General features: G+C 43.0%; 1 protein-coding gene across 1 annotated transcript in view; it reads left to right on the plus strand.

The window, feature by feature from the left end:
- Positions 1–16,922, plus strand: part of col21a1 (collagen, type XXI, alpha 1) — a 212,475-nt gene that overhangs the window by 52,259 nt on the left and 143,294 nt on the right. Inside the window, exons 4-5 of the mRNA XM_028820544.2 lie at positions 3,300–3,465; positions 3,548–3,773. Coding sequence (XP_028676377.1) covers positions 3,300–3,465; positions 3,548–3,773 — 392 coding nt within the window. The remainder of the gene's footprint in view (positions 1–3,299; positions 3,466–3,547; positions 3,774–16,922) is intronic.

Below are 16,922 nucleotides of genomic sequence, written 5' to 3' on the forward strand. Positions count from 1 at the left end.
CTGACACAGCAGAGGCAAAGGAGTCACGGCTGCAAATGGAAGGCGCTCAACGATTAGTAATACAAACACAAGCCCGTACGGATAAAAGCAATGAACGAAGGCGCTCACACAAAGAAAATGGTTTAGTACAAATATGTTTATTTAATTAAATGACAACTTTACCATGGCTACGACCTGCAAACTAAACCTGAGGTAAAGCATGCACGCCAGGTTGTACAGCCACCCGAACGCGATGGCCCACACCACCGTATGTACCACCTTCGTTTAGTAATGTAGCCCTCCATGCCCGGATCCGCCGCCATGGTCACTTCAGCACGTGAATCCGCCGCCGTCAGCAAACGACTTCTCGCTGACGACACAGCCATATAAAAACAATAAACGAAGGCGCCTACAACACAATTCTGAAACACCAGAACCAGATGAGTCACAGCTCCAAAAAGAAACCGCTTTAGTACAAATATGTTTATTTAATTAAATGAACTTTCCCAGGACACACCCACCCTCCATGATATTTCATCCCTCCAAGTATGGGAGGGAACAGAAAGTGATTGCCATTCTTGGATTTGCGATTCTTTCGAGAATTGCGGGCTTGCTGATTGCATTATAAGTACTTGAAAAATGTACCTGGATATCCAATAAAGAAAAAAGGGTAATAGCTTAAAGTGTGGGTGAGTGACCGGAAAAAGGAGGTAGAGAGTCTGATGGCTGTGGGGAGGAAGGATTTCCTGTGACGTTCAGTGGAGCACTTAATGCTATTCAGTCTACTGCTGAAAACGCTCCTCTGTCCAACCACAACACTATGAAGTGGGTGATTCGCATTTTCAATAATAGACCAAAGCCTAGACAACATTCTCTGATGCTGTCCAGTTTCTCTCCTACCACAGAGGAAGCCTTCTGAATTACTTGGTTTAGCCTCCTGATGTCTGCCACTTTCATGCTGCTCCCCCAACATGCCACAGCGAAGAAAAAGGCACTGGCAATCACACGGTCATAGAACATCCACAACATAGTGCTGCTGACACTAAAAGATCTGAGCTTGCGTAGGAAATACAGCCTACTTTGACCCTTCTTGTATATGGCCAGCGAGTTCCTGGACCAGTCTAGCTTATTGCTCATATGCACCCCTAGATACTTGTACTCCTCAACTATCTCCACCTCCACACACCTAATAGACAGGGGAGTGGCTGGAGATCACGATCTTCTTAAATCCACTACCAGTTCTTTAGTTTTACTGGTGTTGATCTGCAGTTGATTCAGCTCACACCAGTCAACAAACCTGTCCACTACCTTCCTGTATTCCGTCTCTTCTCCATGTCTGATACTACCAACTATTGCAGAGTCATCAGAGAATTTCTGCAGATGGCAGCCCTCTGTGTTATAACTAAAATCTGTAGTGCACAGGGTGAAGAGGAATGGTGACAGAACTGTCCCTTGTGGAGCACCAGTGCTACACAGTACGGTGTCAGACACAGAGCCCTGTAGCCGCACAAACTGATGATCCATCCATGATCCACGAAACTAAGGGAGCATCCACTGGCATTTCCGATAGCTTACTCTAGTGTCTGGCTGGCTGGATGGTGTTAAAGGCACATGAGAAATCGAAGAACATAATCCTGAGAGTTCCTCCTGGCTTGTCTAGGTGACTGTAGGCACGGTGCAGCAGGTAGATGATTGCATCTTCGACTCCAATCCTCACCTGGTAGGCAAACTGGAGAGGGTCTAGTGCTGACTTAACCTGGGGGTGAAGTATTTCCAGGACTAGTCTCTCAAAGACTTTCATGATGTGTGCGGTGAGCGCCACTGGCCTGTAGTCAGAAAAATCGCTGAACTGGCGCATTTCCTGTTCAAATACACGGGAGAAACGCGAGGTACAGCAGCAACAAGCCTCACCTCACCTCGTACTGCACTCTCCTCACTCACGGGATTGATGCCTGCGATTATCACGTGCCCCTTGCTGTCTCTCTGTATGTCACCAATATAAGGTTTGCAGACACGTTTATTACACACCCTTTAATGAATGTGTGTGACATATTTAGTCTTGTTGATTGGACACAAAACCGCAGTGAAAAGGCACAGGGTGAGGCAGACAGTACCGTGCCTCCCTGAAGGTGGCACATGCGAGTCTAACAGGTGCTCGTTGCTGCTGTTCTTCTACGCAGAGGTACCGATAAGTTAGCGACATCAGAAAGTAAGTGAACTGCAGCGGGCCGTTTATTTTTATTTTTCGTTCCAACTGACTGCCAAAAAGAAAGATTAAGATTTTTAAAAATAAAGGAAAATAAGGAGGGACTTTTAGAAGAAAGTGACGGGGATTTTCGTGGAGAATGACAGGCACATGGACTTCATTTACAAATAAAGGTAAGACCATCAACGGTTTTCAGTTTTATAAAAAATGGGGTCAGACTAAGAAAAAAAAAACAATGCAATATTTAAAAACTAAATTTTAACCTTAAATGAAATAATCTTTCTTGTCATCCTTTTGTTGAACAGTCTGTACTAAAATTGAGTAAAGCATCAGAATTAAAAGCTTTTAAAAACGACCAAATATTTCAATTAAGGTCAAAATTGAGATCCGTTTTTTTGTACGCCACTCTAAACTTTCATTTGTATTGAATGAGTTTGAATTGTGGAATCACGACGGCAAATTTAGAACACATGGAGGGTGAGGAGCAAATGCGTTCTCTCTGCTCTCTCTCGCCGCTATAAACATAACGTTCTTTTTTAGCCAAATATGCGCCTTACCTGCGTGTGTGTAAAGAATGAGATATGAAACATAACCAGTAGGCAACGTGCATGCTGGCTGCCAATTGAATAGTCAATACGCGACTCTTTGGGGTTCATAGATTTGTAAATCTCACTCTGAAGGAGTCACCAGCCATGAACCTCACCGCACGTCACTGCCCCTTAAAGGTGTAGTTCCCCATTTTCGGTGAACCCTCAGCAACCCACTTCCTGAGGTTCTCCTAAAGGAGATGCAAACTAATACAGGGACATTAGCACATATGGCACCCGCTACAAGCATTCATGTCACCGACTTGTATATTTCTCTTTCCTTCCACATTTCGCTAGCACTTTCCATAAGGTGGTTCAGTACCTTGGTGACAGCAGAGCTCAACAGTCACATCCTGGCATCTCTCGACTTTGTCATCAAACTTATTAAAACACCCCCTGGAGTATATGAAAGGAGGACCATCAAAACCCGGCTACTAATGGGGGTCCAAAAGAGACTCTTTATAAACAGTAAAAAAGCTGATTTTTCAATCATGCCTGAGTCTAATGTCCTTGTTCTTCTCTTTCAGAAACCGTGTGTCCCTCTAAAATCCCAGTGGCGGCCAGCGATGAGAAGGGTTTTGATATTCTCGTTGGTGTTGACATCAACAAAAAAGCCAAAAGAGTTCCGGGGTCGTTTGCCACTAAGAGAGCCTACCAGGTGACCCAACAGGTGGACTTGACGGAACAGACACGGTAGGTTTCGTTCTGTACTCGTCCCCTTCTTCCCCTTTTAGCCGTGCTGGGTTTTTCGCTTATGATGTTGCTTTCGTTCCAGAAACATATTTCCCGATGGTCTACCTCCGTCGTATGTTTTCGTGGCTACGATGAGATTTAAGAGTCCGCTGACCAGAGAAAACTGGGATCTGTGGAGAATCCGCGCCCTGAACGGAATGACGCAAATTGCCGTGACGTTACTGGGCCAAGAAAAGTCGGTGCAGTTTTCGACGACGAGTACAGAAAATGGCGTGCAGGTGGTGACCTTTACGGCAGCTGAGATGAAGGTACGCCACATGAACCGCTTGTTATGTGTTGTCTTTTATTTATATTATTGATGGATGAGTGAGACTCAGCATGTTCATTATTGGATTGTTCTACTGTCACACCTTAAGCTCAACACACGCACCCACAGAGATCCTGTTTTCACAACAGCGATGCCTACTTCTCTAGAAGTCCACATACATGCGGCAAGAACAATGTACGTCTGTCCCCAGATCTAACCCAGACCTTTAACGCCACATTGGTCCCCAAGAATACCTCAAACACATGAAGGCCGTCACACCCTATGGTTATCGGCCACTTACCAATCAACGATGTCTAACTTCTTCTCCACTGTTTCTTGTCGAAGTGCCCTCCTCATGTCATGTATCAGTTCTTATATGTGTTTTATGTCAATTATGTGAGTTATTATTTTTCATGTTTTTTGTGGCTACCCAGCCGGTGACGCCTGAAAGGACCGGAAGAGGGATTATGCCTCCTCCAGACCACGAGGGGGCAGCAACCCTGGTTGGTATGGGGACCACGGGAACAGAGCATGGAAGCTCAACCCTATAGGGGCCTGTGGTCACCACCATGCCTGAAGAGCCCTGGATGTCAGCACTTCCGCAGGTGCTGGCGAAATTATTACCAGGGACACCCAGAGTGCTTCCGGGTGCTCAGCCAGCACTTCCGCCACATCAGGAAGTGCTAGCGGAAGTTCATCGGGAGGCACCCGGAGCAAGTCCGGGTGAACATAAAAGGGGCCGCCTCCCTCCATTCGAAAGCTGGAGTCGGGTGGAAGTGGACGTAGCTCGGAGGAGAGGAGTGGAGGCGGTCAGGAGAAAGAGGCATCATTGTGAAAGGTTTGGACTGAGGGTGATTGGTGCAGAGGCACTGGGTTGTGCGTACACTTGTATATAGCAGTAATGAATAAACGTGTGTTTGGGTTTGAACCGTCGGTGTCTGCCTGGCTCATTTCCACAGTAATCTGTGCTCAGTCCTCTTAAATGGATGTCCATTCCCTGTGTTTTGTGGGTGGAGCCCCCAGCAGGCGGGGCCATCATGATGTCACAGCTGCTGGCTCCTCCTTCTGGCTATTTATTCCAGCCAGCAGTTGAGTATTGCAGATGTTTTACTGTAAGTGTTGTTTTTCCTCTGGATTTTTAATTCGTGTTTTGGATTTCTCTTATGGCTTGAATTTAGAATATTAGAAAAATCCATGCAGCCAGGCCTATCCACTTAATGCTCCCAAAGTAACCTCCAGTCAAGTTTTGAGGGTCCTTAACCTCTTAACCGCCCTGTGCCAGATATATCCGGCATCGTAGCGTTATTGCTGATGCCATACTGCCGGAATTATCCGGCACATTTGTGTGAATGCCTGGCGCGTAGTATAACTGACGGTTTGGCGTGGGTATTATTACTACATTGTATTTCGACAACTCTGTGGTTGTTTTTCTTTGCTGGTCACGTGATAACCATTGTTTACGTTGTGATTCGGAAGTGAAAGTTGTGAATATGGCGAAACGTAAACTGACTTCAAGTGAGGTTTTGCAGGTGATTTTGGACAATAATTCTGATCACGATTATTTTAGCGACAATGATGATCAGCAACGTGCGCTGCATGATACTGTGAATGACGACGCATCGGATGATGGTGATGAGTGGCTGTATCCCCAACATCTCAACTGGACTGCTGACGTGGTGAACTACCATTGACACTACCAGAGTCCCAACAATCCAGGACTCTGTGCAGCTCCCTGCTTTGGCCTGTGGCACAGCAAACTCAAATACTGGGAATGAAACTATGACTGACCGAACTACTTCGATAACTTTTGACTGTTCCATTTTGTAGTAGACACTAAATCCAGAAGCCTGAGAAAATGTACATTTTTGTGTTTTATTATCGCGTTTGCCCATTTCTAGAACTTGCACAACATTTAGTGGTAAATACTGCTTGAATAAATGTAAAAAAAGTAAAAAACCAAAAATTGTTCAGATTTCGCCCGGCGTGGGGAATATTTAGGGAGTTGGCGGTTAAAGGGTTAAAGTCCTACAAGTGCTGTGTGTCTGTGGTTCTCTATGTGAGGAAAAACTTCCTAATGTTTGTGTGAAATTTCCCCTTCACAAGTTTCCAGCTGTGTCCCCGTGTTTTTGATGAACTCATTTTAAAGTCACCGTCTCGATCCACCAGACTAATTCCCTTCATCATTTTAAACACTTCAGTCATGACATCTCTTAATCTTCTTTTGATTAAACGGAAAAGGCTCAGCTCTTTTAATCTTCCCTCATAACTCATCTGTCGCAGTCCTGGAATCGGCCTTGCTGCTCTCCTCTGGAATGGTTTGCTTAGGATTCCCTATTAGGCAACTCCTTTTTTTGCCTGCTTTTGAGCATTTATCTTGTATTTCTCTCCATTCCTTCTAATAAATCTTTTATTTGGAAGGATTTTGTTACTATTTCTGTGTATAAAGTGGGGAGGATTAATGGTCATCCTTCTCCTCGAGGAGCATTTGGACACATTTTGAGACATTTAAGTTTGTTTTGAGGTGAAAAATCCCTTTTGGGCCTGCAGAGCTCAGAGGCAGGCCACTGGAGTGAGGATTAAGCTCCACTGGGGTGAGGCCTTTTCTAGGTAGGCAAAGGATGTCTGGCCTGGCTTGTAAAGTGTTTTGTTGAGCATTAGGAGGCTTCACACCCTTTTGCCATGTCTGGATCTCCGGTTCACAACAGTAAAAGGATCCTAACTACAGGGTCACGGGGGTCTGCTGGAGCCAATCCCAGCCAGCACAGGGCGCAAGGCAGGAAACAAACCCTGCAGATGGCTGGAGAAAAAAATAAAATCTGCAGGGGCTCTAAGGCCACGAGACCACCCAGTCCCCTCTGGGCATTCTACCTAACAAAAATGAAACAGTCCTCTTTGTAGTTAAGGTTCTCACGGAAGGACTTGTTGATGATGGTCATGCAGACTTCTGGCTTTTAATCCATCAATGTTGGAACATCACAGTGCTTTGAGTAGATCAGGGGACAAAAGTTGAGCCCTCCTAGGGGATCCAGTAGATACCATGAAGGATGGGGGGGGAAGACTGAGGGGACCGACTCTGAGCTCCGTAGCAGACACCAGAGAGAACTGGAAGTGAGTTGGGGAGACAAAGAGAAGACATGCTGGATGGGGAAAGCAAGAGAGACACAAAGAGAGGTGGAGGAAAAGAAATCCAATTTCTGCAGGTTTTTTAGGAATGTTTATTTGAGATTTTTTTTTTTGTTTTTATTGATCAGTTATTGAATTGATTTATTTAATGCAGTGAACATATTTTCCACTTTGGGGATCTGAATTCTGGACCGGTTTCTTAATTAAAGCACTACTGACACTTGGCACCGTCCTCTTGTGATTACACGGCTTATCCTGGTCAAGACTATTGACGGTTGCGGGTTCAAGAGGGACATGGCAGCTGCAGTTACGTAGATGTACTCCGTAACATTACCATCCATATATTCCATCCATCCATTTTCCAACCCGTTGAATCCGAACACAGGGGTCACGGGGGTCTGCTGGAGCCAATCCCAGCCAACACAGGGCGCAAGGCAGGGAACAAACCCCGGGCAGGGAGCCAGCCCACCGCAGGGCGCCATCCATATATTGCTTTTTCCAAATACCTTTTAAGAATTAAATTGTGTTGCACAAGTCTAATTAGCTGTTATTTTAATTCATTCTACAAAAGAGTATCCAATGGAAACCCACGCAGACCATGCAGGGGGGACGCAGGACACAAACCCCATTCTCCTTAATGTGAGGCAGCAGTGTTACCACTGCACCACTGTGCCACTCGTAATAAGATGTATTACTAGAAATAATTGTGAGGTGCCATCTGTTGGAATGGCAAATGCAATGCATTTTATTGCTAGCTGCATTACAAAACCCATTCCACTAGATGGTGCACTGCAAATTTTAACACCGATTATTTAGATGTCAGCCCGTCGTAACACAGCTGGCATATATAAATAAAATGTTGACTTCTTTGCTAAACAATAAAAATAAGTTTAGTTCATTTTTCGGAGGACGCTACTTCTGTTTTTTTTTTTTTTAATTAAATACCAGTGTAATGAGTTTACATTTCAAGGTGACGTAAAGCAGATATTTAAACAGACATGGCTGCAGCGTGTGGTATTTTTTACCAGAAATGGCAGAACATCTGGATATTGGTACACAATAGCAGACCCCTGGCACTCGGCCCTCAGCGAGTCCTTCCGCCCAATGATAAGATTTCACTTCAAAACGCTTTTCTGCAATAGCAGAGCTGGGGTCCAGCGGGTTAGGTAACCTCCACTCTAGTCTTGATGGCTGACGCCTAAATGTGAAGTCTAAAGCGAAGTCCCCCCCCCCCACCACCCCCATGGCATATCTTTCAGTGCAAAATTAAAAATGATTGTTTCCGCCAAGAGCCGGGGGCCAAGGGGTTTATTTAAAGCTACAGCATAACCCTGCCGTAACCTGTTCTTTTTGTCAGGCAGGTTGATTCCAAGGCTTCACCTCCTTAGGGGGGCAATTGAAGATGAAAGCAAATTGTATTTTATTATCCGTGCGTCTTTCTTTTCCAAACGTTGTGTATGAAATATCTCGCCACTGATGAAATCTTTTCATCTCGCATTGTCTCTGAGAGTTCTGGTAGCAGTCGTATGAAACAGAAGCCAAGAACATATTTCTGACTGCGTATCTTTTCATCTCTCTCTTTTCATTTTGGTTTTTATTTTATTACTATAATTATGAGATGTCAAGGGGATGCCTGGCGAGCACATCTGAGCCCCAAGCGTCAATACTGGGCCTGCTCCTCTTTTCCCTATACTCCTCCTCCTCGTCCTCCTCACTAGGTTCTATCATCCCGTCCCATGGTCTCTATTATAAGTTCTAGGCTGATGATGCCCAGCTGTACCTGCCATTCCCTCCAGACGACCACACAGATAGATAGATAGATAGATAGATAGATAGATAGATAGATAGATAGATAGATAGATAGATAGATAGATAGATAGATAGATAGATAGATGTGAAAGGCACTATATAACTCAGATAGATAGATAGATAGATAGATAGATAGATAGATAGATAGATAGATAGATAGATAGATAGATAGATAGATAGATAGATAGATACTTTATTAATTCCCATACTCCAGCAGCAGCATACTGATAAAAAACAATATTAAATTAAAGAGTGATAACAATGCAGGTATACAGACAGACAATAACTTTGTATAATGTTAACGTTTACCCCCCCGGGTGGAATCGAAGAGTCGCATAGTGTGGGTGAGGAACGATCTCCTCAGTCTGTCAGTGGAGCAGGATGGTGACAGCAGTCTGTCGCTGAAGCTGCTCCTCTGTCTGGAGATGATCCTGTTCAGTGGATGCAGTGGATTCTCCATGATTGACAGGAGTCTGCTCAGTGCCCGTCGCTTTGCCATGAATGTCAAACTGTCCACCTCCGTGCCTACAATAGAGCCTGCCATCCTCACCAGTTTGTCCAGGTGTGAGGCGTCCCTCTTCTTTATGCTGCCTCCCCAGCACACCACCACGTAGAAGAGGGCGCTCGCCACAACCGTCTGATAGAACATCTGCAGCATCTTATTGCAGATGTTGAAGGACGCCAGCCTTCTAAGGAAGTATAGTCGGCTCTGTCTTCTCTTGCACAGAGCATCAGTATTGGTAGTCCAGTCCAATTTATCATCCAGCTGCACTCCCAGGTATTTATAGGTCTGCACCCTCTGCACACAGTCACCTCTGATGATCACGGGGTCCAGGAGGGGCCTGGACACACAGGACCTCTGCATGCAGGGCCGTCTTAAAAGCTGTGACAAAGGCGCTATACGAGCGCTCAACCCGACACAGACAGATACAGGAGGTACACTGATAAAACAAATAAATGTTTTCTTTTATTTTTCTTCTTCGCACAACACAGTCCCAACACAAGCACAATCCACACAATACTTTTCTTTCTTCTCCACACCTTTCTGGCAACCTTTGTCTTCCTCCTCCAGACTCTGGCTCCTGGAGTGGTGGCTGCTGGCTCCTTTTATAGCCCACCCAGTAATGCTCCTGGTGTTTGATGACCTATTTCCAGCTGCACTTCCGGGTGTGGTGGAAGAACCGCCCACATGGGCTCAGGAACCACTGCAGTGCCCCCTGGTGGTGGCCATGGACCCCAACAGGCTTGAGTTCCAAAATCCCATGCCTGTGACCTCGATGCAACCCAGGGGGCTGTCATCTAGTATTCCAGTAGGAGGTACTGTCCTGACCAGGCTTGCTCTCCTGGTCTATACAATGAAGAGGCATCCCGGCCGGACATGAACCCCAGCCATCTGTGACACAGCATTATAGGCCCCCAGGGCAAAGCAGTGCACTGGGGCCCCTACCTACACAACCACTCAGCGAGTCACAACATACACAGATTAGGAAGGGCAACTGCCCGGCGTGCCCATGCGTTAAGATGGCCCTGTGTGCATGTCTCACTGACACTGCAACTCAGATGAAGGAACTTGGATCTTCTTGTTATCCCAGCTCATCCATCACCCCATCACCGTTCAGCTTTCTTAATTATTACCTACCATGTTGGTATGCAACCTTGGGGTGGCGATTGATGACCAGCTGTCCTTCAAGGATCAGTCTTGCAGATTCACTCTGTACAATCTCCACAAGATCAGATCCCTTCTGACAGAATTTCCAGCACAACTCCTGGTCCAGGCTCCAATAATAATAATAATAATACATTTTATTTATATAGTGCCTTTCCCATGCTCAAGGCTCTAGTTTTGTCACGTCTGCACTATTGCAATTCTCTGCTGAGAGGAGGACCGGCGTGTGTCACCAAGCCACTGCAGATGATTCAAATTGCAGCGGCATGTCCGGTGGTGGGCACGTGTCACTCCTCTCTTCAGATGTCTACACTGGCTTCCTATAGCAGCAAGCATTAAGTTCAGATCTTTGATGCTTGACTTCAGAGTGGTCAGTGGGTCTGCCCCCTCGATATATATGGAGAGACTTGGGAGGTCCTGTGCTCCTCCTCGACCACTCAGATCTGCTGATGAATGGTGTCTGGTGATGCCGCCTCTGCGTGGTATCAAATCTCACTCCAGACTCTTCTCGTCTGTAGCTCCTGGCTGGCTGGTGGAACGAGCTGCCCACCTCCATTCGAAACCCGGACTCTCTCAATGTCTTCAAGAAGCATTTGAAGACCCTCTATTTTGGTGAGTCTAACTGAAATTGACTGTTAGGTTTTGTAAATCTGGTACTTGCAACTCACTTGGGATTCTGAGCTCCTCGCTTGTGATGATCAATTCTCCATCATCCTGTCACACTTGTCCCCAAACAGTACCCTATACTGATGTCACTCGATTACGTTGACCTCTTTTGTAAGTCGCTTTGGATAAAAGTGTCTGCTAAGCAAATACATGGAAATGGACATGTGTGGATCCTGTTGTTACCTAAATGTAATTTATTGCCCTACAATGTACTGCTACCACGATAAGGGTTGATTCTTGCCTTATGTCCATAGGCAGGCAAACAACTTGGCAGTAGAGCAGTGGTACCAAGTGCCACATGAGGATATTGAGAAGAGAAACAGAACAGGGCTGGATTATTTATAAATATCTTATTACTTATATTTCAGTACTAATGACAAACCACAGAAATGTCGTATGTATAACTACTCAGCAGCTCTAGTCGGGGTATACTAAACCAAAGTAGTGAGTCTTCAGCTTGGAATTAAAACCTTTGGAAGTAGGCAGGACCTCAGCTTTAGAAGGTAACATTCATCTTCATTCAGACGTGATGCAGATTAACAACAGGCGTTGTCTTAATTTATTTTATATAACTAGGGGGCTCTGCCACCTGCTTGCTTCTCTCACCTACCCCCGGGTTTGGTTAACCAGATACACAATTTTAAGAGATTGTTATTTTCATGGGAATTGTCACATATGCAATATTTTCACTTTTACTTTAAAACTTTAGTAAAAACATTATTTGGAATTAACATTTCTTTAAGATTGCATTCAATTTTGATTCCGTGTTTGGACTTACATCGTGACAACGCAACGTATAACTGCCTGTGAGAGAATATCGTTTTTTTCCTCTCTAATAAATAAAACGACTTGTTTGAATGTTTGTGCATGCTCTTTCTTCTTCGCTTAGTCATTGACGTGTCATCTAAAAATGTATAAATTTATTGTCCTGATAAAATTTATAAGAGCTGAGAGCGCAGAAAGTGTATCTGACAAAAGCATTCACACGACTGAGAGATCAGATGACCGTGGTCTTGTTTGAAAATGGTGGTAAGAAGGGCGTGACTTGTTAAAAATCTCCCTCTCACGGGACTTCATACCGTGCCAACATTTTTGGAATCTTTTAATTCTTGATGGCAACACGAATTGGACAATCTACAAGTCTCCAACTTAAAGTTTAAATCCAAGCAATATATTTGATCTCTTTTCGCTGTTCTGTTATTTCACCGAGTAGTAATTTCCGTTTGTTTTGCGCTAATGCGATCTTTCCTATCGTTTTTTTAAGACTTTTGAATTTTCGTACTTCCATTATCTCTAACCTGCTCTGCATGTGTACTGCGCCAATGTTTTTGAATTCTTTATGACATTCTACTTTGTCATCTACACTTTGAACTTTTATTTCCGGCCCCGGGCGTGGACTTGTCTCGTGGGACGTATAAGTGTCTCTCTGAGAAAATCACGTTTCGTCTCCTTCCAAGATTTTTTTTTATAATAGACAGACATGAACAATAATTGAACATTCCACAAAACATTACCCGCGTTGTGAGAAAGTGCGTCAGTTACGGCACTACGGCCATGTGGCGCGATTTCCCGAGGTTGATCCGGCTCACAGGATCCTCATTGTCGAGGACTCGAGTGGATGGATGAGGCCAAGGGGATGCTCACGTAACACCTGGCTGCGGCAGATAGATGGGTCATTTCTGAAGGGTGGGACTGGACCGTCTGGGGGGGTTGCCCACCGGGTTTCGTTGTGTGATGTGTGTGTGGCAATGCGCTGTACCAGTGCCTGCTGCCCAACCTGACCTGACCTGACCACAAAACAAAAGGAAAGGAACCCTGCAGCTTCCTGGCTGTCGGTCTTAATCCTTCTCTGGATCATCCCTTTCTCTCATCTTTATCTGATCTGAACTGACCTCTGATTCACTGACTGACCGACTGATGCAATTTCCTGCAATTTCCTTTTACATTCTGTCCTTTGACCTTTTACCCTTTACAAAAAAAAAATAAAACTTTGCTTGAGCTGAACCTTTTCTTATATGGTACCAGCTGTCCGCTGTGGCTCCACCCGTGTTGAACAAACATTTTTTTTTATTTTTTTATTTTTTATTTTTTTATTAATTTTATTGTAATCATTCCATACAAACAGCTCAATTTATAACCCAACAAATTTGAAGACAATTCAAACCCCACCCCTGAGAAGGAGAGCTTAGCTAAAGGAAAATTTCTTTAAGCTTTTTAATAAGGCAACATTAGACAAAAGAAGGGGAGAAGTAAATATCTATATAAATAAGAGATGGAGAAGGGAGTTAAATGCAATAATAGTTAATTCTCTTATTCTAAAATAATATTGATTAAATCCTGCCAAGTTTTGAAAAAATTTTGTACAGATCCTCTAACTGAAAATTTGATTTTTTCCAATTTCAAATAATATAAAACATCGGTTTCCCACTGACTTATAAGAGGAGAATTAGGATTCTTCCAATTTAACAAAATAAGTCTGCGTGCCAAGAGTGTAGTGAATGCAATCACTGTTTGCTTGTCCTTCTCCAATTCCAGTCCATCTGGAAGGACACCAAACACAGCTGTTAGTGGGTTAGGAGGGATTGTGATACTAAGGCTGTCTGAGAGGCACTTAAAAATTTTTGTCCAAAATGATGTTAGTTTGGTGCAGGCCCAGAACATGTGACCCAGTGAGGCAGGAGCTTGGTTGCAGCGCTCGCAGGTCGGATCCTGGCCTGGAAACATTTTGGACAGTTTTAAGCGAGACAGATGAGCTCGATATATAATTTTTAGTTGAATAATTCTATGCTTTGCGCATATAGAACTCGAGTGAATTCTCTGCTTTGCTACCTTCCACTCCTTTTCTGATATATTGATTAAGAGATCTTCTTCCCAATGTCCTCTTGGATCTTTGAAAGGTAGGGACTCTAATAAGATTTTATATATTGCGGAAATAGTGTTTGTTTCCTCGGAATTGAGCAGTATTTTTTCCAGCATTGTGGAGGGTGCAAGGTGGGGGAAATCGGGCAATTTCTGTTTAACAAAATTTCTAATTTGAAGATAGTAAAAGAAATGTGTAGCTGGGAGGTTAAATTTTGAACGTAATTGTTCAAAAGATGTAAATATGTTGTCTATATAAAGATCTCTGAGCATTTTAATCCCAAAACTTTTCCAGGTATTAAAAACTGGATATACTTGCGAAGGTTGAAAGAGGTGGTTCCCTTGCAAAGGTGCCACTGATAAAAGATTTTCCATCTTAAAATGCTTCCTAATTTGGTTCCATATTCTGAGTGAGTAAAGCACAATTGGGTTATTAGTATATTTGCGATAACTTTCATTTATTGGAGAGCAGAGCAGGGAATATAAAGAAGTACTACAGGATTTTACTTCTATTGCAGACCAAGCCTGTGTATGTGCATTTATTTGTGTCCAGGTTTTTATGGCTTGTATGTTTGCTGCCCAGTAATAAAACTGAAAATTAGGTAAAGCCATGCCACCTTCTGCCTGAGGTCTTTGTAGGCTCGCTCTTCGGATACGTGGGTGTTTTGAGTTCCAAATGAATGAGGTTATTATTGAATCTAACTGTTTAAAAAACGATTTATTGATATATATTGAAATGTTTTGAAATAAAAAGAGAAGTTTAGGAAGGATATTCATCTTAACGATGTTAATTCTTCCGGCTAGAGTGAGATGAAGGGTTGACCATCTATGCAAGTCTTGCTTAATTTTTTCCATACAGACGCCAAAATTTTGTTGATAAAGAGCTTTATGTTTACTTGTGATATTTACCCCTAGGTATTTAAACTGATCTGCTATGGTAAAAGGTAGGGTGTCTAATTTAATATTATATGCTTGTGAGTTCACTGGAAAGAGTATACTTTTATTCAGATTAATTCTAAGACCAGATATCTTTTGAAATTCTGTTAGTGCTGTTAAAACAGCAGGGACAGTGTTTTCTGGGTCCGATATATATAAGACCATATCATCTGCATATAGAGAAATTTTCTGTTCCAGTCCTTCTCTGACAATCCCCTTTATCTGATAAGAATTTCGGCAGTGAACCGCCAGTGGTTCAATAGCGATTGCAAACAACAGTGGCGACAAGGGACATCCTTGTCTGGTACCACGTTCTAGTTTAAAGTAGTCTGAGCAAATTTTATTAATACAAACTGAAGCTTCTGGACTGGTATACAGTAGTTTAATCCAAGCACAAATATTCGGGCCAAACCCAAATTTCTCCAATGCAGTGAAAAGGTAATTCCATTCGATCATGTCAAATGCCTTTTCTGCGTCTAATGATAGTAATATCTCTGGGGTGTTTGATTTTGCTGGTGAATATATAACATTAAACAAGCGTCGGAGATTTGAAGATAGATGTCGGCCTTTAATAAATCCAGTTTGATCTTGTGATATTACCGAGGGCAGCACTTTCTCCATCCTTCTAGCTAGGATTTTTGAGAGTATCTTAACATCATTATTCAGGAGTGAAATTGGTCTATATGATGCACATTGTAACAAGTCCTTATTTTGTTTAGGAAAGACGGTGATTAATGCTTGTCGAAATGTTTGAGGTAGTATTTGGTGGTCTTTAGCTTCTGTAAATGTTACCAATAAGAGTGGAGCTAGCTGAGTGGAGAATTTCTTATAAAACTCTACGGGGTAACCATCAGGGCCTGATGATTTCCCGCTTTGTAGTGACTTTATAGCGTCTAGTAATTCTGTTAGCGTTAGAGGTTTATCTAGTTCCTCAGCACTTAAAGCATCTATTTGTGGTATTTGTGAATTATCCAGAAATGCATTAGATTGCGTGTTGTCTTCTTTGGGCTCAGTGGAATATAAAGACTTATAGTAATCTCTAAATGTGTGCATTATTTTATTATGGTCGATGATTTCTTCTCCATTCTTGTTGGTGATTACTGGTATTGCATTGTGAACTTCTTGTTTATGAATTTGTTGAGCTAAAAGCTTATTAGCTTTTTCTCCATGTTCATAGTAATGCTGTCTAGACTTATAAATAAGTTGTTCAGTTTCTTTAGTTGTTAAGATGTTAAGTTCTGTATGCAGGGCCTGCCTTTTCCTGTGAAGAGCTTCACTTGGACGCCTGGCTTGTTCTTCATCTATTCTAGTAATTTCATTTCTTAGCTCTGACACTTTCTTGGTTTCTAATTTATTTCTATGGGAAAGATATGAAATAATCTGGCCTCTTAAGAAGGCCTTTAGAGTTTCCCAGAGTGTTCCTGCAGAAACCTCTGTGGACGTGTTTGTCTCTAGGAAGAAGCTGATTTGTTTGGATATAAATTCTGTGCAGTTCTCGTCTGCCAATAAAAGAGGGTTAAGATGCCATCTGCGAGGTGAGTACGAGGGGCTTATTGATTTTAGCTCCAAGACTAGAGGGGCATGGTCAGAGATAACAATTGTGTCATATTTGCATGATTTAATTGTAGGCAGGAAATTATTATCTATAAAAAAATAATCAATTCTTGAGTAGCTATAATGCACTGGTGAGTAGAACGAATATGTTCTTGAGTTTGGGTTAAGAAACCTCCAGGGGTCTGATAAGTTGTGATCATTTAAGAACTGTGTAATTATCTTTGCAGTATTAGATGTCGTCCCCCCTGTCACAGGAGTCCTATCTAAGAGTGGATTTAAAACACAATTAAAGTCCCCAGCCATTATAATTTTATGAGTGTTCACATTGGGAATGGATGCAAATAGATTTTGCATGAATTCCTTATCATCAACATTGGGTGCATAAACATTTATCAAAATCATTTTACTGTTATATAAGTTGCCCATGACCATCACATATCTCCCTTCAGGGTCCGACACTACCTCTGATGCTACAAATGGGACTGTTCTGTGTATGAGAATTCCCACCCCTCTAGTTTTCTTTATAAAGCTAGAATG

The sequence above is a fragment of the Erpetoichthys calabaricus genome, chromosome 15 (genome assembly GCF_900747795.2).
Source record: "Erpetoichthys calabaricus chromosome 15, fErpCal1.3, whole genome shotgun sequence".
NCBI lineage: Eukaryota > Metazoa > Chordata > Cladistia > Polypteriformes > Polypteridae > Erpetoichthys > Erpetoichthys calabaricus.